The sequence below is a fragment of the Mesoplodon bidens genome, assembly GCF_964165515.1.
Source record: "Mesoplodon bidens genome assembly, chromosome: 2".
In the NCBI taxonomy this organism is placed as follows: Eukaryota; Metazoa; Chordata; class Mammalia; order Artiodactyla; family Ziphiidae; genus Mesoplodon; species Mesoplodon bidens.
Window position 1 is genome coordinate 143,830,567 of NC_138177.1, and position 27,728 is coordinate 143,858,294.

General features: G+C 37.8%; 1 protein-coding gene across 1 annotated transcript in view; it reads left to right on the plus strand.

The window, feature by feature from the left end:
- Positions 1-27,728, plus strand: part of EPS15 (epidermal growth factor receptor pathway substrate 15) — a 162,890-nt gene that overhangs the window by 82,469 nt on the left and 52,693 nt on the right. The window contains exons 13-15 of the mRNA XM_081225796.1: positions 11,757-11,829; positions 25,569-25,730; positions 26,128-26,325. Coding sequence (XP_081081922.1) covers positions 11,757-11,829; positions 25,569-25,730; positions 26,128-26,325 — 433 coding nt within the window. The remainder of the gene's footprint in view (positions 1-11,756; positions 11,830-25,568; positions 25,731-26,127; positions 26,326-27,728) is intronic.

Genomic DNA, 27,728 nt, shown 5'->3' on the forward strand with positions numbered 1-27,728 from the left:
TGCTATTTCATCAGTTTGTCTAGTTATGGTGCTAGCTGAAAAAGGAACACGTGCCACCTTTTGAACTGCAGCCCCTCCGAAAAGTTCACGACAAATGTCCTTAGCAGCAGGCAGGATCAACTCTTCACCAATAGTAAAGGGCTTCTTAGCTTTAGCAATGCGGTTAGCCACTAAGAACGATGCTCTCAGTGCAGACACGTTTGATGAAGTGGTGGCCTTCAACAATTGCTTCTGTTTTTCGTGTTCACATTTTTTCCTTTTGAAAAACTCCAAAGGCTTGTTTTTTAATGCAGGGTGCTTGGTCTCCATGTGGCAAAGCAGTTTTGAAGGTTTCATGGCTGCGTTGGTTAACCTGTTACAGCCACATATTATACAAAGTGGGTTTGGAGAATGTCGATCACCTGTTGCAATGAATCCGTAATTTAAGTAGGATTCTTGGTGTTTTCTTTTAAATACAGTTTTCTTTCTGTTGGTAGTCTTAGAGTTTTCTGTTGTTTCATCATTGGGTCTTTCCCCCTTTTCAAAGAAGCTCTCTAGTGACATTTGTTTTTTACTCATTTTGGCTAGGGTTATCATGTGGGCTTACCACAACTGTGACTGAGACAAGTGTGCAGTGCGGGAAAGAGGTGCAGATGGAAGGGGTAAATAAAATAATGGGCGGGCCACTCATGGACTAAAATAAGTGTCGGATTCTGACTTAAAGCCTGCCACCAGCTGCAGCTGTACAATTGAAGTACATCAACTCACTTGCCACTATAAAACCTGCCACCACATGCAGCTTAATTGTCACTTCCCACTCACTGATAGGGTTTTGATATGAGTCTGCAAACGGTTTATTATGGTCTCTGTGCAGTCAAACCTCTCTGCTACTGATAATCTGTATTTGCAGCCGCTCCCCAGTGCTAGCATCACTGCCTCAGCTCCACCTCGGATCATAGACATTAGATTCTCATAAGGAGCGCACAACCTAGATCCCTCGCATGCGCAGTTCACAGTAGGGTTTGCGCTCCTATGAGAACCTAATGCAGCCGCTGATCTGACAGGAGGCGGAGCTCAGGCGGTAATGCAAGCGATGGGGAACAGCTGGAAATACAGATGAAGCTTCGCTGGATTGCCTGCCGCTCACCTCCTACTGTGTGGCCTGTTTCCTAACAGGCTACAGACCAGTACCAGTCTGTGGCCTGGGGGTTGGGGACCCTTGCTGCAAAGCTCCTAGAACAGATACCAATGTGTTTGCTCTTGTACTCTCTCTCATTGTTCAACATAGTGCTCTAATCGACCATTTCAGTTTCATTCCTCTTCTCTAGCCATATGGTGGGTGAGGTTATTACCTCTCAGCTCAACGTGCCACCAGTTTTTATTCTTCTGTGCCTCTGATCCTACTCTTCCCCTTTGCCTGAGCACACCTTTTAACTTGTAAAGTTTTATTCCTGCTTTAAGGCCCAGCTTAAATATCATCTCCTTTGTCAAACCTTCCCTGAAACCTTGATTGCTAGTTCCTCTTTCCTTTCTACTTACAGAGTCTTTATTCCTTTGTAATAGTACTCACCACATTTTAGTGTGATTTTTTTTTTAATTTTTTGGCTGCATTAGGTCTTGGTTACTGCCCATGGGCTTTCTCTAGTTGTGGCGAGTGGGGGCTACTCTTCGTTGCAGGGTGAGGGCTCCTCATTGCAGTGGCTTCTCTTGCTGCGGAGCATGGGCTTTCGGCACGAGGGCTTCAGTAGTTGCAGCACGCCAGCTCAGTAGTTGCGGGAAGCGGGCCCTAGAGCACAGGGTCAGTAGATGCGGTGCACGGGCTTAGTTGCCCAACAGCATGTGGGATCTTCCTAGACCAGGGATCGAACCGTGTCCCCTGCATTGACAGGTGGATTCTTAACCACTGTGCCACCAGGGAAGTCCTGATCTTTTTTTTTAATGTGTCTTTTTTTTGCTTTTGATTTGAACTCCTTCAGGACAGGGTCTCTGTCTTATTCATTTGGATATGTCTAGAAATTAATGCGCCTGACACCACAAAATTTCAGTACAGGTTAGTTGGTTGAGTGAATAAATCAAAGTTTGTTATAAATATTAGAATATTTTCCAGACTTAATTCCTGCAAAGTTTATGGCAGACTAGAAACCATCACTAAATGTTGAAATAAAGCAAATGATATTCTGAATAATAGCTTATCTTGAAGACTATAGAAGAAGATTTTGTAGGCAAGAGGATTTTTAATCCTGAAGGTTAATGGACTGATTTTTTGTATTTTGCCAACCTGTTCTTGTGTCAGGGATTTCCTTGGAGAATCTGATAAAGGCTATTAGACTCTGCCTCCAGAAAAAAAGAACATGTTTATCCATGTACACTGTTTTGCATTTATTTCAGGAGTTCCTAGACCCTTAAAAACTATCCATGGACCAATTTTTAAGAACCCTTGTTCTGAAAGTAAAGTGGCTCAAATAGAGAAGTTCGTGGCAGTGAAAAGGCAAAACATACCAAGAAATTGCTTCAGTCTCTTAGATAGTGTGGTGGTGGTGGATTATGCTGAGGCAGGAGTTAATATTTGTCTTCTACCAGCTTCTACTTCCTTCCTGTCTTCTGTCCTTTTAGCAAGAACATCAGGAAGTAAAAGCTACATCCTGTCAGGCCAGTTTGTTATCCTGGTCTTGGGCCAGTAAACAGGATAGATGATTACAATAATAGTTATTTGGCATTGTGCTATTCCTGCTTTATATAAATTCTCTTATTCAATTCTTGCAACACGGCTGAAGGGTAAGCAGTTTTATTCTGATTTTTCAGATGAGGAATGGACAAGTTTTCTAAGAAGTTTTCCTTGATATCCAGTTCAGCTCAGAGAACACTCAATATCCTTCTCTCCGAACACTTACAATACTGAATTATATTTCTTTCCCTAGTAGTCTCTGAGCTCTGTGTGATAGTACCAACTGTCTCTTAAAATTTCTAATTAGGCAGTATAGTGTAGTATTATTTCAGAGCATGGGCGTTGTAACCAGATTGCCTGGTTTGATTCCTGACATGACTTAGACAAGTTACTTAACTATCTGTGCCTCAGTTTCTTCATCTGTAAAATAGAAATATGAATAACCCCATGTAAAATGCTTAGTACAGTTCCTGGAACATGGTAAATTTTCAATGCATGTTAGTAATCATCATCATCATCCCCCAAACCTAGCTCAGCACTTAGAGCACAGCATTCACTGAAAGGTACTCAGCAGACATTGGTTGGAATAGCTGAATGAGCACTCTCTTCCCTAGTTGGAGACTGGAACTGTGTAGCTCGGCAGCCAGAATCTGTGTTCTTAAATATATAGATCTCTACCTCAATCGTATATAAGAACTGATTTTTAAAAAAATATTTCAGGCAATGTTAGCATATGGTTTGAATTTTTTTTAATTATGTTTTTGGTTTAGTTTAGTTCAAATACTGTGAGAAAACATTAGCTCTGGAGAGAGCATTGCTTATACTGTCGAATCTGGAATTCTTTTGCTTATAAAATCCAACGTGATCTGTTTCTGGCTCTGTGGTACTGATGCTAGAAGGTCTCAATTGTGACTACATCAGCAGTGGCGTTACTGATTGAGTAATCGAAGCTCTACATTGTAGTATGCGTTTGTTTGGTAATAAGGAGGCACCTTAATTCGTTTTCACATAAAGTACATGGCTCATATTTAAAACCTCTGCTTAGGGAGACTTCCCTTATTTGAAACTCTCCTTGCTCAAGTCTGAGTCTGTGCTAATACAGCAGCCACTAGCCACATGTGGCTATTGAGCACTTGAAATATGGCTAATCCAAATTAAGATGTGCTATTAGTATAAAATATACTGGATTTCAAAAGAAGAATGTAAATATTTTGGATATCTTGGATTAAATAAAACATATTAAAATAAATTTCACTTGTTTCTTTTTAATATATAGCTATTTGATCATTTAAGATTACATGTGTGTCATATTTCTCTTGGACCACTCTGGTCTGAATCAGTTGTTTTCTATAAAAATTACGTTTTATTTGCTTGTATTATTTTGTGGCACTGGTAGCTTATTAAGGGGCACTTACCTCTTTTAAGAGAGCAATACTTTTTAGAATGTGTTTCAATTTGTCTTTGGGAAACAAATATCTACCAAGAAATTTCAGCTCCTGAAGGATTTAGGAGTCAGTCTCTACCAACATACTTAAGTTTAACTGCCATCACTCTAGATGCTTTATTACAACTTTCCAAAAAGCCAGTAAATGTTCCACTTTTATACTAGTAAACTGTATGATGATGACGACGATGATGATGATGATCGCCGACATTTACTAAGCACTTATTGTGTGGTAGGAATTGTGCCGAAGTATTTCTAGATATAATATAAATTAGTCATCCCCATCAACTTTATTATCCTTTTTTTAAAAATTACGAAAACCAAGTTTTAGTCTTACATTTCTTTTCTTTGAGTTTTTTCATCTCATTTTGTTCTGCTAGATAAGTAGAATAAATTAATTATTTGGGGTTTGCAAAATAAACTTTCATTTCTCCTTTTAAAAAGTGAAACATCTAATTTTGGATTCTGCCACTGACAGGGCAGTGGTCATGTGAGCCATACCCCAAGTTTGTGTTTTCTCCTGATTCCAGTTAGGCTTTCAACAGTTTATCCCCGTGAATACATTCGGACTTTTTTTTTCAAAACTAAAGCTCATTAAAAAAGCCAGCCTCTTAGAACTAAGAAGTTTAGTTTTTCCCATAGGACTGAATGCACTTAAACTTTTATAGCAATTATCTTTTTTTTTCTTTAAAGTCTTTATTGAATTTGTTGCAATATTTTAATTAATTTTATTTATTTATTTTTGGCTGCATTGAGTCTTCATTACTGCGCACAGGCTTTCTCTAGTTGTGGCAAGTGGGGGCTGCTCTTCATTGCGTTGCTCAGGCTCTAGGCGCACGGGCTTCAGTAGTTGTGGCACACAGGCTTAGTTGCTCTGCGGCATGTGGGATCTTCTCGGACCAGGGATCGAACCCGTGTCCCCTGCATTGGCAGGCTGATTCTTAACCACTGTGCCACCAGGGAAGTCCCTATAGCAGTTATCTTAACAGTTTTATAATTAATGGGTATGTTTGTTTTCCCAGCAAACTGTAAGTAGGGGCCCTGGTTTAATCTTTTTTGGCATGTAGTAGATACTCAATAGCTGTTTGTTGAAAGAATGAAATAATATATAGTTATGTAATGATTATATATTTAAGGCAAAGAGAAATTAAAAACTTAAGGTACAAATCACTGTCTTTACTCTCAAACTTAAACTTAAGTTTTTATCAACTAAATATGAATTCTTAGAGTGAAGGACCATCTAACTTTCAGACTCGTTTGAATTACACGCCAGAATTTTCTTATCAACTGTCTGTAGTTGTTACTCTAATCTAGCTCAAGACTTCTGACAGTTCCCAAGATAAGCAGAGTCAGAGTGTTCTATTGCCTTTCTAGCAATTGTCATCAGCTTTCTCAGTAATAAGAGCCTCTGCTTCCTCTCTTCCCCCACAGAGCAGAAGCCAGCAGAGAAAGAAGAGCTATGTTGTTAAATAATGCCATTCAGAGTTCAAAAAAGCACAGCTCAGAAATCTTTAGGGACTCCCATTGCCAGTGAATTAAAAGTCTGTGTGTTTTACCCAGTACTGAAGTTCTTTTATAATCTTACCCTGATCTACCATTCCAGCTTTATCTACCACACATGAACCCTCCATCTTAGATAAATTAGTATGCCATCTAGAATTTTCTCACCTCTGTGCTTTCCTTTTTATTAATTTTTTCACTGTGGTAAAATATACATAGCATAAAGTTGACCATTTTAGCCATTTTTAAGCATACAGGTCAGTGGCATAGGTGTATTTACATTGTTACACAGCTGTCACCACTGTTCATCTCCAGAATTTTATCATCCCAAACTGAATGATTTAATTGGACTTGATATCAACTTAACTTTGATGGTATACAAAATCCTACTTCTGTAAATTCTGTCCCTTCCACTTTATGTTGTTGATGTCATAAATTACATCTTCATACATTATATATCCACTAACATAGCTTCATAATTATTTTTTATGCATTTGTCTTTTAAATCTTACAGAAAATATAAAGGGGAGTTGTAAACCAAAATTACAGTAGTACTAGTTTTTGGTTTTGTCCATGTATCTACCTTTACTGGAGATCTTTATACCTTCGTATGGCTTCAAGTTACTGTCTAGTAGTCTCCTTTCATTTCAATCTGAAGGACTCCCTTTAGCATCTCTTATAGCACAAGTCTAATGGTAATGAAATCCTCAGCTTTTGTTTATCTGGGGATATCTTAATTTTTCCCTCATTTTTGAAGGACAGTTTTTCCAGATAGAGTATTTTCAGTTGACAGTTTCTTTTTTATTTCAGCATTTTAAATATGTCATCCCACTGCCTCTGGCCTTCAAGGTTTCTGCTGAGAAATCCAATGGTAACCTTATTTTTCATCCCATGTACATGAAAAGTCTTTCGTTTCTTATTGCTTTCAAAATTCTGTCTTTGTCTTTCAACAATTTGATTATAATTGTCTCAGTGTGAGTTCCTTTGGGTTTTCCTGCTTGACGTTCATTGAGCTTCTTGGGTTGTAGATGTGTGTATTTCATCAAATTTGGGAAGTTTTCTTCTTGGTTTACCTCTTAGACTGCCATTGTACTGACATCCTTTTTGCTTTCTTGGATAAGCTCTCCCTTGCATTTGAAATGCCATTTTTCTACCCAACATTGATTCTTTCCTTCAGGGCTTAACTGAAGTCTCGTCTTAACTGAGTCTTCAAGGTTCTCTGTCACAAAGCATTCCCAGGCTGGAATAATTTCTTTTGAAATACCATATGATAAATATACCACTTGCTGTCTGCACAGCTTATTTTTGCAGTTCCATAATCCTGCCTTCACTGATACCAAGGAAGCCTTTTCATACCCTCTCCAGAGTCAGGTACCCATCTTCTGTGTTCCCACAGCACCCTGTACTTACCTGTTGTAGCACCCAGTACCCTGCATTGCAGTTATCTTTTTATGTTCTCCTGCCCAACCCCTCACATACACTTAATGGAAACTGTCTGTCTCATTGTTTTTTTGTATCACTGAAGTACAGCACAGTGACAGGTATGTAGTAGAATTCAGTATTTGTTTGTTAAATCAATACATAGGTTTTAAAGTTGCATAAGGATATATTGGGTACCGTTGTGTATTCTCGTTTTTACTCCTCACAACAATGTTTGTGTATGATATGTAAAGTAGATATTAAGTAGATATTACCTTCAATTTACTTTAAGGAATTAGCTCACACAGTTGTGGAGCTGGCAAGTCTAAAATCTCTAGAACAGGATGATAAGCTGGAGACTCAGGTAAAAGTTCATGTTGTAGCTCAAGTCTGAAGACAGTTTGGAGATAGAATTGCCTCTTCCTTGGGGAGGCCTCAGTTTTTTTTCTCTTAAGGCCTTAAACTATTGGGTAAGACCCACCACACTATGGAGGGTATCTACTTTACTCAAAGTCTGCTGATTTAAATGTTAATTTTATCTAAAAAAATACCTCTATAGCAACATCCAGACTGGTGTTTGACCAAATATTTGGGTACCATGGCCTAGCCAAGTTAGTACATAAAATTAACTATCACAGAGGGTGATAGCCAGGGCTTAAGCCCTTCCAAATTTCTGTCTCCTGCCTTTCACCTCTGCTTCTTTGTATAAAAATTTTATTATTCTTTAGACAGAGACAGCAAATGCCAACAACATCTTGACCTACATTTACCCACCTTCATCATTTCACAGGAATGATTTTTCTTAAGAATGAATGAAATAATCCATGTAAAGTACTTATCACATAACACCTATCATATAGTAAATACTTAATAAGTTCTAGTTTCAATAATTGTTATTGTTAGTGGTAGTAGTAGTAGATATGGTAGTGGTAATAGTGGTTTTCCATTAATTCCAAATAAAGGCATCCTAGATAAAGATTTTAACCACCTTGGCTTTGATCATGGGCCCAATCTTGAGGTAATTCCTGTGATTATGAGGTGGGAAGCTGTGACTGGTTAAGCTTTGGTCAGGAGCTAATCCCTGGCCAGTTGTTACTCAGAGAGTTTGAGTCTGTAAAAAGATGGCATTTTCTACTTGAACTATATGGGTAGAAACATAATAGGGAGAGAGGAGCAGTCTCCTAAAAGAAAGATTGCTGAGTACTAGGAGAAGGGAGGGTCAGCCAGAACAAATAGCTGTTGCTACAGTGATTTAACAAAGATGACCTGTGATGAAACCAGTATTTGAATTATGGACTATATTTTACTCCGAGTCTTATGCTTTGAAAATCATATAATAAGTTTCTAAAAGTAGACAGCAATTATTTTGATTATTAAGACAAGATCAATGTTTTATAAACTGTCTTGTACCCCATAATTCCTTTTAACAAATTTAAAAATTACTCCATCAATACTATTTAAAATTCTAAGTAGTGTTATTATGAGTAAAACAAAACCATAGCATAGGCTCAAAGCCTGCTTTTTTCTTAATTACTTGATATCTTGTACATTTCACCTTACAAATCTTAAGATGGTAGAGATATCAGCATCTGCAGAGTGAAAAATAATAATCAGAGTCAGAAAAACTATTTCATGGTAGAGCCAGATTAGAATTCTGGTCTCCAGTCTTGTGAGTGGCTTTTGCCTACTTCATAGTAGGTTTATGCAGTTGTCAACTTCAGGCTTCTGAAAGCTTAGCTTGGGCTTTGCATTTCTTCCTGGTTCAGATTCTAGGTTCCATGGAATCAGAGCAGTCAACTTTTGGAACACCAGGGAGCTCTTTCTCTGGCCTTTCTTTATAGCTTTGGTATTTGTGGATTCCTCAGGATGTGCTATCATCCTGGGAGTGAATAGGGCCAGAGAGAGAGTCTAAAATGGAGGGTGTATAGGATCATTTCCCTTTTTTAGACGTTACTGAGGTGAAGGCAATAGCTTTTCCTGATGTCCAAGATAAGCGGCAAAATGCTCACACACCTGTTTTGAAGTATATGTCTGTCTTATCCACATATATTGGTGGGCTCCTTAGGAAGCTGCATCTAAATGTCTTTATTGTGGCACAGAATCTTGAAAAGAATTAAAATTTTAAATGACTAATGTTAAACAGAATGCTTGGATATTCTTGTATTGACTAATGTATCCATCACCTTTAGAAAAATATACTTGTTGTTTGAAAGAGAGGAAAATGTAAAGAACATGGTCAACCATCGTTAGTGTGCCTAAATGTGTGTTTAGATATGTTTACTTGCCTGAAATGAGAAGAAGCTATAGAGGTTAAGTGTCTATGGAATACCATAGTATAATAATTTCGTATCTCTGAAATTATAATCTAAATTAATGAGAAAATTATTTGATTTTCAGTCTGGTTTATAGGACAGATTTTCATTAATAATGTTTTTTATCGAAAGTCATATAACTGGTCATTTTATTATTTTTAAAGTTTTCTGTTTAGTACTTATGTTATACTACTTGGTTTTGGTAATAAAAGGACTTATGAGACCAGAATTTTACTAGATAAAAGTGGATTGAAAGTTAAGTTTAATTGATCTCAGACTAAGAGAAATTAATCGCTAAAGATTCCCATATTTTATTTAGTTGAGAATGGCCTTCAGGATGTTTGACATCATCACCACTCCACACCCCTGCCACACCCAAAATTATGAAGAGAAGTTTGTACTTCCTAAGCTTCCTCCATTTTAGCCAAACATAGACTGTTTGCTGGTTAGAGCTGAGAGTCCTTTGTAATGTTTTCTTTTTCCACTAAGTGAGCTTCCTTCTTTTGCTCTCCCATTCTTGTGTCTTGGCTGTGTTAAGTCAGCTCACTGCCTTCTTGCAGCCCTGTTTTCCTGCATGCACACTTTATCTTCTGACCAGGCACAGTGACAGCAGTTAACAGGGGAGCAGGAGAGGATTGAATACAAACATGCACATTAGTGTGTGCAGTTTTCGTCTATGATACCATGTTGCGTCTTCTGTTTTTGTCATTATCTACTGTCAGAAAGGAGGAGCTGAGCTGATATTGACCTAGTGTGGAATGCCTGAGGATTTGGGATGAAGGGAGGAGGCTAGTGTTTCATGTGACTAATCTTTGACATGCTGCGGCAGGACTGAAAACACTCTTCTGCTCACATAAGGAGGAAAGGAAAAATTTCTAAGATTGCACTTGCAGAATTTGTGGAGTATATTTAGATGTTTCTTCCTGTGTTTTTCTAGTTTTCAATTTTATCTAATTTTATAAGGATTGGAAGTGGGGAATGAGCTTTGCTTAATTAGTAGATTGAGGTATTGTGGGAGTAACGGGCTGCAGCAATGATTCACATGGTAAGAGAATGTTTAAAATCTCCACTGACATCTTGACCCACATTTTGACCCATCTGACAAATGGTTAGTGAGCTCCTTGGCCATCTCAAGTATTTAAAAGTAACAGTATACAAGTAGCTATATTATTGTGCTTTTTTTCCTCCCATATAAATCTTAAGAGCATTGCACCTGCATATCCAAAACAGTTGATTTTTGTCTACATTTAAAATCTCACCTCAAAAAAGGTGAGAAATATAAATGTAGCATGTAGTTGTCCCTTAAGTATCTCCTTTGGTGTGATTTTCTCACTTTACTTTATGTCTCAGCTTAATGGAGGCTGAGCCTCTGTTTGGGTTATGTCTGGGATGAAACTGAAATATAGTCATGAAGCTCTAAGAAGAAACTCTGCAGTACTAATCTGGAGGACTTATTGAATGGCATCCTCCCTTCTTATTGCCTTCTTTTACCTTTCCCCCACCCTAAAAATGTATTGCTGCAGAAATCTATGGCTTTTTCCTCTCATTTTGTGGAAAAAGAAAGTGAAAGGAGTGGGGGTGGGGTGGGTAGATTGCAGTACAAACGGGCATTTGAATTTATTATGTCAAAAAAAATAGCTCTGTTTTGTAATTCTGAATCTAAGGTTGCTTAAGATTCACTTTAGGAATCCAGCTCTGATGGAAGCATATAAGACTTTAGATAATGATGTTTCAAACTAAAAGTGGATCCTAACATGTTTGACCTGAAGAGTAGAAAGAGATAAATGCTAATGTGATTCTTTTTTTACTTAGTGTACATTGTCATATATTTGATCAATTGGTATTTATGGGTGGTCCTAAAATAGCTTTTGAGCAGATGTGGTATTTAATAGAGCAAATAGCCTGTGTTTTGACAGTCTTTTTCTATTTCCTCTGTTGTTTCATTCTAAAATTGGTGCACACAAGTGAGATTTAAGAGGAAATTAACACTTCAGTAAATGTCCTTTTCCCTAATATTGTTGACTGTTTCTATTAGCCATTTTCATTTTATTTGACAGTGATACTTAAGGGTTAAGCTTCAGAGCTGATGCAACTCCTCCTTTTTTTTACCAGCAATTTTCATTGGGCAGCATTTCCATAGCAACAGTGAGATCAGTGAAACCTGAGTGTTTCATTGATTATTTTTCTCCTCTTCCTTTTTTAATTTATTCTCTCTTCACCACATTTTAGTGAGAAAGCGATTTTTTTTTACAAACAGAGCTTATATTGATTTCTATTCCATAAATAATTAGAAGAGGGTAGAAAAATCTGCCCTTCATTTAAAAATTGAATGTTTCACTATGTATTTAAAAAACGATTCAGGATTAGGAGGATGGATAACCATACCGGCTGTAGCTGATGTTCTCAAATATTCTTGCATTGTTTGCTGGTCTTCTAGGGAAAAGAATAATGTGGAACAGGACCTTAAGGAGAAAGAAGATACTATTAAACAGAGAACAAGCGAGGTTCAGGTATGTGAACTGTAAAATTCAGTATTCCATATCTGATTTAGGAGGATTCATTTTAAATGTATGGGGTCGTTTACTATGTGATGGTTGTGGTATTGATGAGTAGGTCAAGGGAATACCTATTATTTATGTGATATAAATCTTTATCTTTTGCAAAATGATTATTTTTCTCCTAATTCTGGCCTGCAAAGATTACACTACAATGATCAAGCAGTATTTTTCAGTGTAAATTTCTAGCTTTAAAGGTATTTTAAGATGATATTTATCTGCATATTATATCCTTAAAGGTAAGTTTGAATGACTTATGATATAAATATTATTACACCAATAAAACTGAATGAGTGAGATCATCATCATCATCATGAAAACGCAGATTGCTTTTTCATGGGTGTGAGATTTTGTTAGCTAGGAGACCTAGTATTTTAAAGGACTGTCTCTTATAATACTGATAGGGTGGGAAATGATATGGAACAATTTACAGTAGTATTTTATAAGTTGCTTAGTAGCCAGGATATCTTAAACTTTGGCATAAAGAAATTTAATTCATTTTCACTAAGTGCTAAGTAGCTTCATTTTACAAATAGAAAAGACAATAAAACTTCAGTTTCTGATTGGGAAATGACACAAAAGAGGTATTTCAAACATTAAAAATACAGAAAATTGGTCAGTGTTGCATTTAGAGCAGTAAGCAATGAATGTGATCATGTTATTGGAGTGCCGTTTCTTAAATGCCACACCAGCACATACAGGAGGTTGGATATCGAAGCACTGGTAGCAGTTGCCAGTAAGAGCTCATGGATGGGCATTTCTTAACATGTTACTTGTATGTTGGATTTCCTTGTCCTAATAGTTTGAAATGGTCAAAAGCTCTAAAATTGTTAGATCCATTATTTTGTTTTAATGTAATACATTCACCAGAGATTGTCTGACAGGTGGACCATGCTAGGGTGGGGAGAATGATTTACTGAGAGGCTGAGGAAGAAGCCAGGGAGAGAGACTTCTTATTAAAAGTTGATTCCATTATTGTACTTATTATTCTGGAATTTTCTTAAAGGTGATAGAAAGTTAAGAGATCATCATTAATATATTTCTCTGTGGTAGTGAGATATGGAATGGTTACCTCAATTACATTATTTTTGTGCAATTTTTGAGCTTCTTAAGAAATGCAAGAGTCATAGACTTTAAGCAGTTATTGCTGAAAATAGATTAAGAATGGAAGATAAAATAATCTCAAAAGTTTTCTCAATCTGAAGCGATAGATGTAGTTACTGATATAATATTGGACAGCTTCTAAATTTAGCTAGATAATGTTTCAAAGTACAAAGGTTTTTGCAGTAGACAATATTTTTTTATTTGTGTACATCTATCTATGGTTTTTCACTATTGCATCTTTTGAGGATGTGAATTTTAAATAGCCACTTTGGGAGAACACTAAAATTTACATTGTTCTTTTCAGGCTAAATCGGCTACCCTCGAATTTTTGATTTCTTATATTTATAGAAGTTTTGTTATCAGTCAAAATTGCTTTGTTATATGCTTGTCCTTCTTTTACTTACTTAGTGGTGATGGTAAGGTATATGTTAATCCTTAAGCTTTGCCGAATCCAAAATGTGTGCTTGGCAGAGGAAGTCTAAATTGTTGAATTTTTTTGCATAAGGTGCTGTAAATAAAAGATATCTTGGGGCATGGTTAGTATAGGCCAAGTTCTAATGGTTGAGTGTGCAAGTTCATTGAAAAAAAACCATAGGATTAAAGCTTTGCAGTAGTGGATTCATTACTCATTCCACCCCAATACAGGTGTTGTATTGTCCATGGTAATGAGATACTAGATTAAGAATAACATGGATAATTGACATCTACAAGTATTTAAAACTTTTCATTTTAGTGATTATTTTCAATTTTCTGGAGCAAGACAACTTACCTGAAAATGGTTACAAGTATATTGTATTACCTATTGAGTTAACTCTGATTTAGCCATTGGTAATGAGGCACAGACTAGGAATAACATGAATAATTAAGATCTGTAACTAACTTGAACTCCTAATGCTTATTTTCTAATTTCTCTGGCAAAAGGCAGTTTACTAGAGCTTATTAATAACTTTCAGAATCAAAGAACTTCACTGCTTCTTTCTGACCCCACTTTCTAATGTAGGTGCTAATGAATAATGCCAAAATGAAGACATCAAGGGAGAAGTAAGGGAATATTGACCATCAGTAAATGTCTTTCTGCCTAATCCAAACTTGGCTTTTCTGAGTATTCTTGCTTTTCTCCATATTTATAAAGTCACAGATAGTGATTATATGAGCTCATATCTCAAGTACAGAAACCAAACTTTCAAAGCCTCTTTAGATGTGACCAAAGTGCCAAAAGATTAGGGTTTTTTTTTTTAGCATTTATATAGTCTTCCTAATTCAGTTAAATTAGAAAATCTGCTACATAATTAATTTCTACCTGTTTGTTTCCTGTATGTATTCCCATGAATTAACCATCTTGAAAAGTTACAGTTCAAGACTTTTTTCCTAAAGAGCAAACCAGCAGGTAACTTCCTATTTTATGTCGTGAGATGATCACTTAACTCATACGATGTACACTGCTAGTTTGTCAAGTTCCATGGAGAAATTAGGCCCAAAATGATCCAAGGAGGGGAAACTGTAAAAGGATGTTCTATCTCAAATGTTTATGGTTTGAGCTTTTGTTGTTGTTACAGGGAGGAGGTAGACCCACATTCTTTCCTACCTTAAACTGCATATGTACAGTTTTATTAAAAATTTTCTTCAGGTAGTCAACACATATTTAGGAATTCACCCTCTCATATGTATGCTTTTCTGTTTTGCATAGAAGTTTATAGGAAATGACTTGGTGTCAGACAAACTTAATTCAGTTCCTGGTTCTGGCTCTTCCAAGGTTTGAGATCCTAAGGAAGAAATTCAACCACTCTACACATTAGTTTTCTCTTCTGTAACATGAGATAATAAAAATACCAAACAGTTTGCTGTTAGAATAAAATGATATAGTGCAGGTGAAGTGCCTCAGAGTGATTGGCACAAGGTAAGCGTTCAGTATATGTTCTAATTAATAGTAGTATTCTATATCTTACTGTCATCTCTTTGTTACTCTCCCTTCATCATCATGCTCTTCTCTGACTTTTATCTTCACGTGGCTATCTGCTATAGGACTAAACAATTTGAAAATACCTTTTTTGTTGTTGTTGTTGCTGTCACTTTAGCTACCAGCCTATCTTTCTCTGTTGTTGTTTCTTTGTGTGGCCCTTTTCCCCCTTCCTAGCTTTTCAGTAACCCTACTTAGTTTCCTGTTCACCCATACCATTGTGCTTAATTTATCTCCCCAGGACCAAGAATAATCTTAAGGCCAAATCCATTGGTCCTTCCTACATTAGTTACTGATTTCTTGGGTTGCATTCTCCTAGATATTCATAGCCCTACCTCTTTGACCTTTTGCTTCTGTTGCCTTTGCCAGGGACAGACGGACACACTCCGACCCCCTCTTTCCTCCCTTTTCCATACCCCCTGTCATCCATATACTGATAACTCACAAATATTTGTCAAACCTTCAGTTCTCTTGAGTGCCAGTCTGACATCTCCAGTAAGGCATTTTGAGGTTTATCATTTCAAAGCCAGTATATCTAAAATGAGTCTCATCTTGTTGAAAAAAATTGGCTTCAAGTTTTGAACTTTCCTGTTTCTGTCAGTGTTTTTCTTTCTCACTACTGCCACCCTTATCACCTAACATCTGAAATTTTGACGTCAGATGTAAGTGCTTATTCCATCCTCCTCCTGCCTTTCTTCCTAAACCAATTTTAGTTATGACTCTCAGTTGTGAAAATCTTTACTCCTGCCCCCTGCCACTGTTAATAATGGGAGGATGTCATCCTCATGGATATATTGGAATTGGAAAAAAAATTAGAGGCCATCCTCTTGTACTACTTATTTTTTGATTGCCTGCCTCTGAACTGTGCGCCATACACATGCTCTTTTTTATTCTCACCCTTATACCTTTTGTTGTTGCAATCTAGAATGTTCCTTACCCCCCCTGCTTATGTGAATTCTACCCATGGCTTAAAGTCCAGCTCAAGCTCACCACTTTTCTAAACTTTCTCTTCTCTGTCCCTTCAGTCTATACCTGTCTTTCCTGTATTGGAACTCCCAGAGGAGTGTGTTTACACATATATGGCACATTCAGTACGTTACCTTATTGTACTACTTTAATGTGTATGTATGTAGATTCCAATATCTTATAGCTTATATTGTGAGCTCCTTAAGCTTAGAAATTGTACCTTGGATCTTATTTTTCACTATGTATGGTAATGTATTCTTAGATGGAGGCAAATTTAAGGAAGATATTGACAGTAGAAATGAATAAACTTCCATTTTGTGCATGAAATTAAAAATAGGGCAACACACACTCAGAAACCACAGGCAGAATGGATTGGGAGCACAGTTGGTATCATGAAGAGTCAGACATTTCCATATTGTTCATACTACCTTCAAGAGAGAGAAGCTCCCAATTATTTAAACTTTATCAGTAAAGATTTAGTAGTTCATAGTAATTGCCCATATTTTTTTTCCCTAGATGAAGAAGGATGACTTATTTTGGGTAGAAATAAAATTAGATACATGAGCTCAACATTCTTTTCCTGGCGATAATGTTCTTAGAACATGCTGAGAAGCATATGATTGAGAAATAAAGGCAGGCTGTTAGTAGGGTTTTCTAACATTTACCCTAGTTTAATAGACTCCCTTTCTGGTTTTTGACTTAAACATCTTGCTCTATAGTTGGTACTTTTTTATATGAAGAATATTCCTAGGGGCTTCCCTGATGGTGCAGTGGTTAAGAATCCTCCTGCCAATGCAGGGGACACGGGTTCGAGCCCTGGTCCGGGAAGATCCCACATGCCACGGAGCAGCTAAGCCCGTGCGCCACAACTACTGAGCCTGCACTCTAGAGCCCGTGAGCCACAGCTACTGAGCCCATGTGCCACAACTGCTGAAGCCCACGTGCCTAGAGCCCATGCTCCACAACACGAGAAGCCACCCCAATGAGAACACACCACAGCGAAGAGTAGCCCCCGCTCGCCCCAACTAGAGAAAGCCCACGCACAGCAACAAAGACCCAACACAGCCAAAAATAAATAAATTTAAAAAAAAAGAATATTCCTATAACTTCCATTTTGAGAATTAGGCCAACATAACGAATGTACCTGATTATTTCTAGTTTTGGATTAGTCTGTAGAATTTTTTTTTAATCACTTAAATAGCATTATCTGTAAGATTACCAAAATACTTCAAATTACCTTTGTTCTTTTTAATAGTTCTTCAAGTATGGATATACTAGTGTACAAGTACAGATATACTGTATATATGGTTTGGTTTTTTTTTTAAGTTTTATTCATAAATTAGTGTCCTGTTGTTTATTTTTTACTCTGTATTTATATGAAACAGATACAAATGTATTCATGTTTCATAGATTTACCTCTTTAGTTGTACAACTGACTTGGGTTGCTAAAATGAATTATTTTATTCTTAAATATAGCTGAGAGTTTTTATGTATTTGTTTAAATTTTATTTCCAATACCCCCCCATAGCACTTCAGGGAATATGGAGGAATGGGGACAAATTTATCATTTTCTTTAACTTGTGTGATTTCTAGAAAATAGGACACTTCCCTTGAAATTTATTTTTATTTTTCTTATTTTTTTGAAATTTACTTGAAAATAAAGCCAAGATCCCAGTTCAGGGATCCCTTCATTCCTGGATGAGGAGCCTTGGATGTGGCTTGCTTTGGTATTTTTCTAAAACAGACCTTGGCAACGCATTACAGTAGTCTTGTTCACTTTATCCTTGCCATTTTCTAATCGCTGCTATCCTCTTTTGTTGTTGATGACACAGGTGAGCAAGTAGAGCATGATCATGGAAAGTAGAGCGTAACTAAGAAGGCATCTGTAAATGTCTTTAGTCACTCACTTGATGAAAGGGCATTTGATAGTAACTGAGGTTGCACACTAATTCAGGAGAGGATTTTCCCAAAGGGCTACCTTAAGATTAAAAGAAAGTTATCCTAGTTTAGTGGAAGACACTGTTTGCAAGAGAACCTGCTGCTGCCCTAGTCAAGGGTGGGCAGGAGGTGGGGGCAGGGAGGGAGATGTACATCTGTTGCCTTTACTTAGTCTCAGGATAAGCAAGTCTGTACCAAAATAAAATAGCCAAGTATATTTGGATATTGAAACTTTTGTGAAAATGCATTACAGTGGTAGTAGTCCTACCAAGTAATTTTACAGTGAAGTTTGATTCTTATTCTTGTTCACGTGTATGTTTGCATCTGTTCATTTTGATTTTGTGCAGTTTACTAAGTTTGCTTACTGAAAAAGAAGACCTTTGTGTGTGTGGATTAATGTTGGAATTTTTTTTTAGAGAAGATCTTTTTCATATTTAGATGAGACATGGAGAAACATTAATTATAATTAATTTTAATATGGACATCTATCCAGCTTAAAATATATCACTAATGTGAGGTAGTTTCTCAGTAACCTTTCGCTTAAGGCCTGTGCTTTTGTGTTACTATGTGGATTTTTTACTGTAGCTAAGAAGTGAGGTTGGGGGCTTCCCTGGTGGCTCAGTGGTTGAGAGTCCGCCTGCCGATGCAGGGGACACCGGTTCGTGCCCTGGTCTGGGAGGATCCCACATGCCACGGAGCGGCTAGGCCCGTGAGCCATGGCCGCTGGGCCTGCGCGTCCGGAGCCTGTGCTCCGCAATGGGAGGGGCCACAACAGTGAGAGGCCCGCGTACCGCAAAAAAAAAAAAAAAAGGAGTGAGGTTGGGAAATTTGAGTGAATGTGTTTGCTCTTTGGAAGAGAAAGGGCAAGAATGAGTAAATATTATATTGGCTTGTTTATTCCCTTTCCTCTTGCATAAACTTTTCTTCTAGGGGTGCGTTTAAAGTGACTCTAAAATGCAAGTTTTGAAATCTGGTTCATTTTATTAAAGGAAACCAGCATCAATCCCACTATTGGTAGTTCGTACATAAAAATTCAGTTATGTTGGAATATTTTTATATTGGTATGAAACCATGAGAGGTATGTGATACTTAAAAAACTGCAAACTTGACATTTTATGATTATAAAGGTAACATGGGTCCCTAGTAATCATGTAAAATAAAGAAAAATATAAAAGGAAAGAAACCCTACAATTTCACGTTCCAGGGAGAGCCATTGTAACATTTTGCTATATTTTCTATGAATGTATATAAATGGCTTTATATTTATTTGCCATTATACTGTATATGCCTTTGTATTCAACTTTTAATTTTTATTATTTTTTATTTTTTGTCTGCGTTCGGTCTTCGTTGCTGCGCGCGGACTTTCTCTAGTTACAGCGAGTGGGAGCAACTCTTCGTTGCGGTGCATGGGGTTCTCCTGCGGTGGCTTCTCTTGTTGCAGAGCACGGGCTCTAGGTGCGCGGGCTTCAGTAGTTGCCACGGGCCCTAGAGTGTGCGGGCTTCAGTAGTCGTGGCTTGCGGGCTCTAGAGCGCAGGCTCAGTAGTTGTGGCACACGGGCTTAGTTGTTCCACAGCATGTGGGATCTTCCCGGACCAGGGATCGAACCCATGTCCCCTGCCTTGGCAGACGGATTCTTAACCACTGTGCCACCAGGGAAGTCCCTGTATTCAACTTTTAAAAATTAGCATTATGTCCTAGACATTTTCTTACATTACGTGACCCTTTTAAGGCAAATTTTATTTTTCTTAATTGTACTTACAATGTAAGTAGAGACATCATAATTACATCTATTTATAAAGACTAGGTATTATTAGTGATGTGAAGTCCAAGATTTTTCTTCAGGGTTTGAGAGGGTAGGAAATTAGACTAGAATATTCGAAGATGGGAATAAGTAACATATTTTTCCTATTCCTATTAAGCATTTCTTAAAAAATGCTTTTTGGATCAGTATATCATTATATATAAACCATATAATAATTTTATGAACAGAGTATTGACAGTGGATTGTTTTCCCAAATATAAAATTACTTCAGATCTGCAGGTGGCATGCTTTCAAAATATTTTGTAATTGAATTATGAGAATTTTTCAAACCACTGTAGTTTTTCAAGCTACTGCGTTAAAGTGAAGCTGTTACTATGCCTTCCTGAAGAGTAAGAATAGAATATAATATAAATGTAAAAAAAGAAATTCATAAGTTTAAAAGCATGAGAAAGGTATATGCCACAGTGACGTGCTAAATCAGTAAAGATTATTTCCATATAATGGAAATTTTATTATTTAAAAAATTTTTAAAACTTTTTGGCTGTGCCACATAGGATGTGGGATCTTAATTCCCCAACTAGCAGTTGAACCCAGGTCCCCTGCATTGGAAGTATGGAGTCTTAACCACTGGACTAACAGGGAAGTCCCTGGAAATTTTAAATGTCAAATCAGTCTTGGTCTATTGACTGTACAAATATTGAATCAGCATAGAAATTTAGATATTATTTTAATTTAACAAAATGCATTTATTATAGGTCAGTTAGAGGCTAGTTTTAATATTTTGCTATAGTTTAAATGCAGAGTGAAGCTTTCCCATAGTATGTTGAAAGAACATAAAGCCCTTTCTGTCAGCCTCAGGCACGTTTCCCACTAGTTTCTCCTAGATACTAGAATCCTTGTGATAGTTACGAATCATTGCCTAATTAATCGTCTGGAATGTGCGAGGTATTGTAGTAGATTGTGGAACCTCTAAGAAAGATGAGGCATTGGCTCTGTCCTTCAGCAGGTTATTATTTAGAGGTAACTATAATACAGTGTAGTAAGTGTCATAATAGAGGTTAGGTACAAACTGCTGTAAGAGCACAGGTAAAGGAACTTCAAGGTGGGTCAGAGGATATTACATTTGGCTGGGCCTTGAAGAATGAAAAGTGAGCTTCCAGATAGCAATGGTATGGAAGGGCATTCAAGGCAGAGCAGATGGTGTAGGAAAGGCACACGGACATTGAAGTATATTGTCTATTGGAGAAAGAAGAGGGTCTATTGAGGATGGGGCACAGGTGACCATGAAGAAAAGAGGGTAGTAAAAGAGGAAGGATAATGTGGGGCCCAGAATTGAAGGTTCTAAGGTATCTTGTAGCCTGTTTTACTTTATCCTATAGATAAGAGGGAACCATCGTATATTTTTGAAATAGCAGAGTGATTAAAGAAATCTCCTTTGCAATGAGTTATTTTTTTAAGAAAGTTAGACATTTGGAATAGGAAGAAACAAAGGCAAAATAAATTATGAATCAGGAGAGGGACAATGAAAACTAGCATGTGTCTATTGAAAGCCAATGTGAGGTGCATATCTAAAGGTGTATCTCCATTTTGAGTGTGGATTGGTTAACAGTATAAGCAAGGTTAAAAATTTAGGCATGCTGCTAAATTAATAAGAAAGTACTAGCAGAGCTCACCATTATGAATCTGTAATCACCTAGACTCATGGAATGTTAGCCCAAGAAGAGTCTTTCATTGATTATCCATTGTGTTGGCTCTTTTAAGGGAATTTTTTAAGGAAAGCAGCATGGTAGTAGTTGTACTTTTAAATTAATCAGTTGGTTGAGAAAATGTAAGTTAAAAAGCAATTATTAAAAACATTGTTCAGTGTCTTATTTAATCACAGAAGCATCTGCATATATTTGAAAAATAGTGGCACATGTGTGAAACAGTCTACAGACAGTGTATAGCATAGCATATAGCAGAGCTCAGACTCTGGAACGGGAAATGAGAGCCTACTGTATTGCACAGGGAACTCTACTCAATGCTCTGTGGTGACCTAAATGAGAAGGAAATCCAAAAAAAGAGGGGATATGTATAGCTGATTTACTTTGCTGTACAGTATAAACTAACACAATATTGTAAAGCAACTATACTCCAATAAAAATTTTTTAAAAACCTACTTTGAATTTATCACTTGCTTAATTGTATCTTTGAACAAGTTACTTGCTCAGCTGTGCCTCAATTTTCTCATGTGTAAAATGTGAATAATAGTATCTACCTCATAGACTTGTCATATGGGGTGTAAATGAGTGTAACAGTACCTAGCACAATGTAAGGGCCATTGAAAATGTTTGCTATCATGATGATGATGCTACCTTGTATAAGTCATGCAATCATTCAGAGACCTCTGATAAGTTTTTCTTCTATTTTCTTAGATTCTTATTCTGATGAATGATCATTGGGGTCTTTGAATAGTATGTTATTTAAAGGATATTGTTACTTTTAGAAACTTGTGTTCACAATTTTACTTCACTCTCTTCGAGATCTCTGCCCACCTCGTGCAGACACATGCCTTAGGAGTTATCAATCCATTCTTCTTTCTCACCCGTGGTTCCTGGAGACAATTAATCAAGTCCTAATTCCCTATGGAATCCTTTGTATATAATGAATTAACCTCTCTCCTGTCCATCTGCAGTGGTACTAGTAATTTACCATTCTTCAGAGAATTGGGAAAATAGTCATTCAAATGATCTTCTCTGGTTCAAATGAGGAACCCCAATTGTCGGAAGATATGTAAATTTGGCCATCATGGCTGCTGTGTCTCATGGTGGTAATGATAATGGCAAGGTTGCCTTCATCTGTCTCTCAACTCTCCCTTGTACAGAGATTTCCCATTGTATTTTTTTTAATCTCTGTATCCGTTTTTTTTTAAATAAATTTATTTATTTATTATTTTTGGCTGTGTTGGGTCTTTGTTGCTGCACGCAAGCTTTCTCTAATTGTGGTGAGCGGGGGCTACTCTTTGTTGCAGTGTGCTGGCTTCTCTTGTTGCAGAGCACGGGCTCTAGGCGCATGGGCTCCAGTAGTTGTGGCGCATGGGCTCTAGAGTGCAGGCTCGGTAGTTGTGGCGCACGGGCTTAGTTGCTCCGCGGCATGTGGGATATTCCTGGACCAGGGCTCGAACCTGTGTACCCTGCGTTGGCAGGCGGATTCTTTTTTTTTTTTTTTGCGTTACACGGGCCTCTCACTGTTGCGGCCTCCCCCGTTGCGGAGCACAGGCTCCAGACGTGCAGGCCCAGCAGCCATGGCTCACGGGCCCAGCCGCTCCACGGCATGTGGGATCTTCCCAGACCGGGGCACGAACCCGTGTCCCCTGCATCGGCAGGCGGACTCTCAACCACTGCGCCACCAGGGAAGCCCGGCAGGCGGATTCTTAACCACTGTGCCACCAGGGAAGCCCGTAATCTCTGTATCCTTTATCATTAAGCATAAGGCCTAGCACATAGATGAATAAATAAACATGTCATTTTCAAAATGGTTTATCTTTTTTTGTTTTAAGAAGTTCTTTCTTACACTGAGATCTGTATTTTCTTCTGCACATTTTAAAGTTCTGTCTTTCACATTAGGTCTGTAATATACCTGGAATTAATTTTTCTGTTTGGTATGATTTAGAGACTTATAATTTTTTTCTTCTTGCCGTACGGGTATGCCCAGCATCATTTATTGAATAGTTAGTTCTCTTTTCCTCCGGTCAATTTTAATGGCATGCCTTCGCATCATTTTTTCTGTATATATCTAGATCTGTGTCTAAGTTCTGTTTTCTCTTCCTTTGATCTGTTTGTCTATCCTTGCATCAAACCAGGCTGTCTTAGTTATCTTAGCTTTCCAGTAATTCATAGTATCTTATAGGGTAAGTCCTTTTTATATTTTATAATGCTGTTTTTGGTTTTTTTCTTTGTTCTTCCAAATGTGTTTTAGAATATGTTCTTCCTAAGCTTTTCAGGTTCCTTGGAAAATCTTGTTAGGATTTTCATTGGAGTGTATAGATTAATTAGGAGAGAATTAACATCTTTATTATGTTACTCATCATTCACTAAATAGTAATGGAGTACCTCTTGTATACTGGGAACTGGGAATTTAGCAGTGAAAAAAATTCACAAATATCCCTGGACTCATGGAGCTTACTTTCTAGTAGAAGGAAATATGTTCTATTACTCATAGTAGCCAAAACTAGGATCAGTCTAAATGTCCATCAAATGTATATCCATACAATGGAATACTACTCAGCAATAAAAAGGAACAAACTACGTATACATGCAGTAACATGGATGAATCTCAAAATATACTGGGTATAAGAATACAGTAGACTACAAAACAAAAAAGAAAGAATACAGTAGACTACACATTACCATAGACTACATATTAAATGATTCTATTTATATGAAATGTCTATAAAAGGTAAAATTATAGCAACAGAAAGCAGGTCACTGGTTGCCTGGGGCTTGAAATGGGAATGAAAATTGACTCCTAAATGGTATGAAGGAACTTTTTAGGTTGTGGAAGTGTTATAAAGCTGAATTGTGGTGATCATTGCACAACTGTATATATTTACTAAAACTCACTGAATTGTATACTTACAATGGGCAACTTTTATGGTTGTATAAATTATATCTCATAAAGCTATTTAATTATTTTATGCCAACTCAGATGTAACTTGAAAACATGCTAAGTCGCAAAGAAGCCAGTCACAAAAAAACACGTTGTATGAGTCCATTCATATAAAATATCTAGAACAGACAAAGCTATAGAGATAAGAAGTAGATTGGTGGTTGCCTAGGGCTGGGGTGATGGGGAGGGAAATAGGGAGTGACTTGCTAACGGGTATGGGGTTTCTTTTTGCAATGGCAAAAATGTTGTAAAATTGTTGTGGTCATGGTTCCACAACTCTGTAAATATACTAAAAACCATTGACTAGTACACTTTAAATGGGTGAATTGTATGGTATGTGAATTATCTCAATAAAGCTCTTCTAGAAAATAAATAAAATTATATGCTGTATATGAAGGAGAATCAGTGGAGGGAGATGTTGGTGGGTGGTGGTGAGGAAAGCCTCACTGAGAAGTTAACAGTTGAGCAAAGACTTCAAAGAGATGGGGGATTGAGGCATGTGGATACTTGGGGGAAGAGCTTTCTAGGAAGAGGGGATAATCAGTGAAAGATCCTGAGAAGGGAGCATATCTGACATGTTTGAGAAGCAGCAGTAAGGCCAGTGTGGCTGAAATAGAGTGGGCAAGGGAGAGAGCAGTAGGAAATGAAGCTGGGAGATGGGATCACATGGGGCCATTGTAAAGACTTGGGTTTTTACAGTAAGGGAGATGAGGAGTCAGTGCAGAGTTTTGCGTAGAGGAGTGACATCATCTGACGTAGGTTTTTAACAGTGGCTGCTGTGCTGAAAATAAACTGAAAGGTAGCATGCGTGGAAGAATGGAAACCAATTAGAAGACAGCAGTCTAGGAGAGAGAGAGAAGTGACTGGGACCAAGGTTGAAGAGAAACGTGGCCAGTTTTTTAAGTATATTTTGAAGGAACGAGAAAATAATTTGCTGACAGTTTGGAGATGAGATGTGAGAGAAAGAGAAGAGTCAAAGAAGATGCTATATTTTTTGGCCAGAGAAAGTGAGAGGGGGGAAGATGGAGGATAAAGCAGATGGGGTGGGGGAAATGCCAGAGTTCTGTTTTTGATATGTTAGAGAAGCCCATCAGACATCCAAGGATGGATTTGAGTAAGCGAATTGAATTTCTAAATCTGGAATCTAGGAAAGAAGTCCTCAAGTAAAGATTGTATTTAAAGCTATGAATCCTCCAATCCATCAACACAATATGCTTAATAAGATGAGACTTTACTTTCCCTTAAGATAGGCTTTTATAAATTGTTAACCTTCCCCTGCCTCCAAAGATAATAAATATGTTAATTTTCCTGTATTTCAGGATCTTCAAGATGAAGTTCAAAGGGAGAATACCAATCTGCAAAAACTGCAGGCCCAGAAACAGCAAGTACAGGAACTCCTTGATGGGCTGGATGAGCAGAAAGCTCAGCTGGAGGAGCAACTGCAGGAAGTCAGGAAGAAGTGTGCTGAGGAGGCCCAGCTGGTAAAGTCTGCTGGTTTACTGCTGCCTGTGTCTATACCTTAGTTGCTTTTGCTGGCTTAAGATGGAAACATCTCTGCTTCTTGTTGCTTTTATTGTTAGGTGGCAGTCTAGTCAACCTGAAGTTCAGGGAATTGAAGGAGATGGGGCATGTTTCATCCAGAAATTACAGGGGAAATAGGACACTTCATATATTTTTTTTCCAAATTTTAGTTGGAGGTATGGTACCTATGCCTTCCACTCTCCTCTGTCAGTCCCCTGATTGCCCTTCTCTACAAAAAATACATCAAAAAACCACCAAAATAGTAAACTAAACAAATAAACATAATGTATTATGGAATATTTTAATGATATTTCTTTTTTTAATCCCCCTTTCTTCTCATTCACCTCTGTGTTATAGATCTCATCCCTGAAAGCTGAATTAACTAGTCAAGAATCACAGATCTCCACTTACGAAGAAGAGCTGGCCAAAGCTAGGGAAGAGCTGAGTCGCCTACAGCAAGAAACAGCAGAGTTGGAGGAGAGTGTGGAGTCAGGGAAGGCCCAGCTGGGACCTCTTCAGCAGCACCTGCAAGATTCACAGCAGGAAATAAGTTCAGTAAGTCTTTGTGGCAGTGAAAAATACACTCAAATGGGCACTCACATACCCTTTTAGTAAATAATATTTTCTTGATCTGCTTCTTCTCCCTCTGCCTAGTTTATTTTTCATTTTCAGTCATTTTGTATGAATAGGCTTCTTGTCACCTGTCATAAGTTAAAACTGTCACGTATCTTGTGCATCTTATGGTTATCACTGGAGTCTGGTTGAGTGTGCAGGATTTGTGGTTAGATGGCTTAGGTTTAAATGCTGGCTCTGCCACTTACTGCCTCAATCTTCTCAGTATCAGATTCCTCATCTTTAAAATTGGAGGACTTGGGGGGACTTGCCTGGTGGTGCACTGGTTAAGAATCCACCTGCCAACGCAGGGGACACAGGTTCGAGCCCTGGTCCGGGAAGATCCACATGCTGCAGAGCAACTAAGCCCATGCGCCACAACTACTGAGCCTGCGCTCTAGAGCCTGCGAGTCACAACTACTGAGCCCACGTGCCACAACTACTGAAGCCCACGTGCCTAGAGCCCCTGCTCCACAGCAAGAGAAGCCACTGTGGTGAGAAGCCCATGCACCGCAACGAAGAGTAACCCCCACTCGCCGCAACTAGAGAAAGCCCACGCGCAGCAATGAAGACCCAATGCAGCCAAAAATAAATTTATTTAAAAAAAAAATTGGAGAATTGGGAATTTTCTGGTGGTCGAGTGGTTAGGACTCTGCCCTTTCACTGCCGAGGGCCCAGGTTTAACCCCTGGTCGGGGAACTAAGATATCCTGTAAGCTGTGTGGCATGGCCAAATTTTAAAAAATAAATAAAATTGGAGAATTAACAGTACTCCTCTACCTCCTAGAGCTGCTTGTAAAGTTTCAGTGAGGCAAAACCAGTGAGACATTTGAGCACAGTCTTTGGTAAATAAGTGCTCAGTATGTGTTGCTTATTTTTATAAATAATAACCCAGTGCCTTCCCTTTTGGGATTCTTATCTTAAAATCAGTTTTGCTCATTTAGAGACCTGTTATTTTTGTAATTAGGAAATTGTTCTTTATATAGGTAAATATGCAGTGTTATGGTAGATCCAGAGTATCGATCCTTCGCTATGCTATTTCTTGACTTCCCTAAATGGAGAATAATATTTTATAGAATGATGGTAAGGTAGTTAGATGTGCATAGAGATAATGTAGCCCATTCCTTTCATTTTGAATTTGAACAAACTGAAGCCAAGGAAGGTTCAGTAACTTGCCTATGGTTACATAGCCTTCAAAAGAGCCACAGCCTTTGTGACCGCCTGGAGGGGTGGGATGGGGAGGGTGGGAGGGAGGGAGATGCATGAGGGAAGGGATGTGGGAACAGATGTATATGTATGACTGATTCACTTTGTTATAAAGCAGAAACTAATTAAAAAAATAAATAA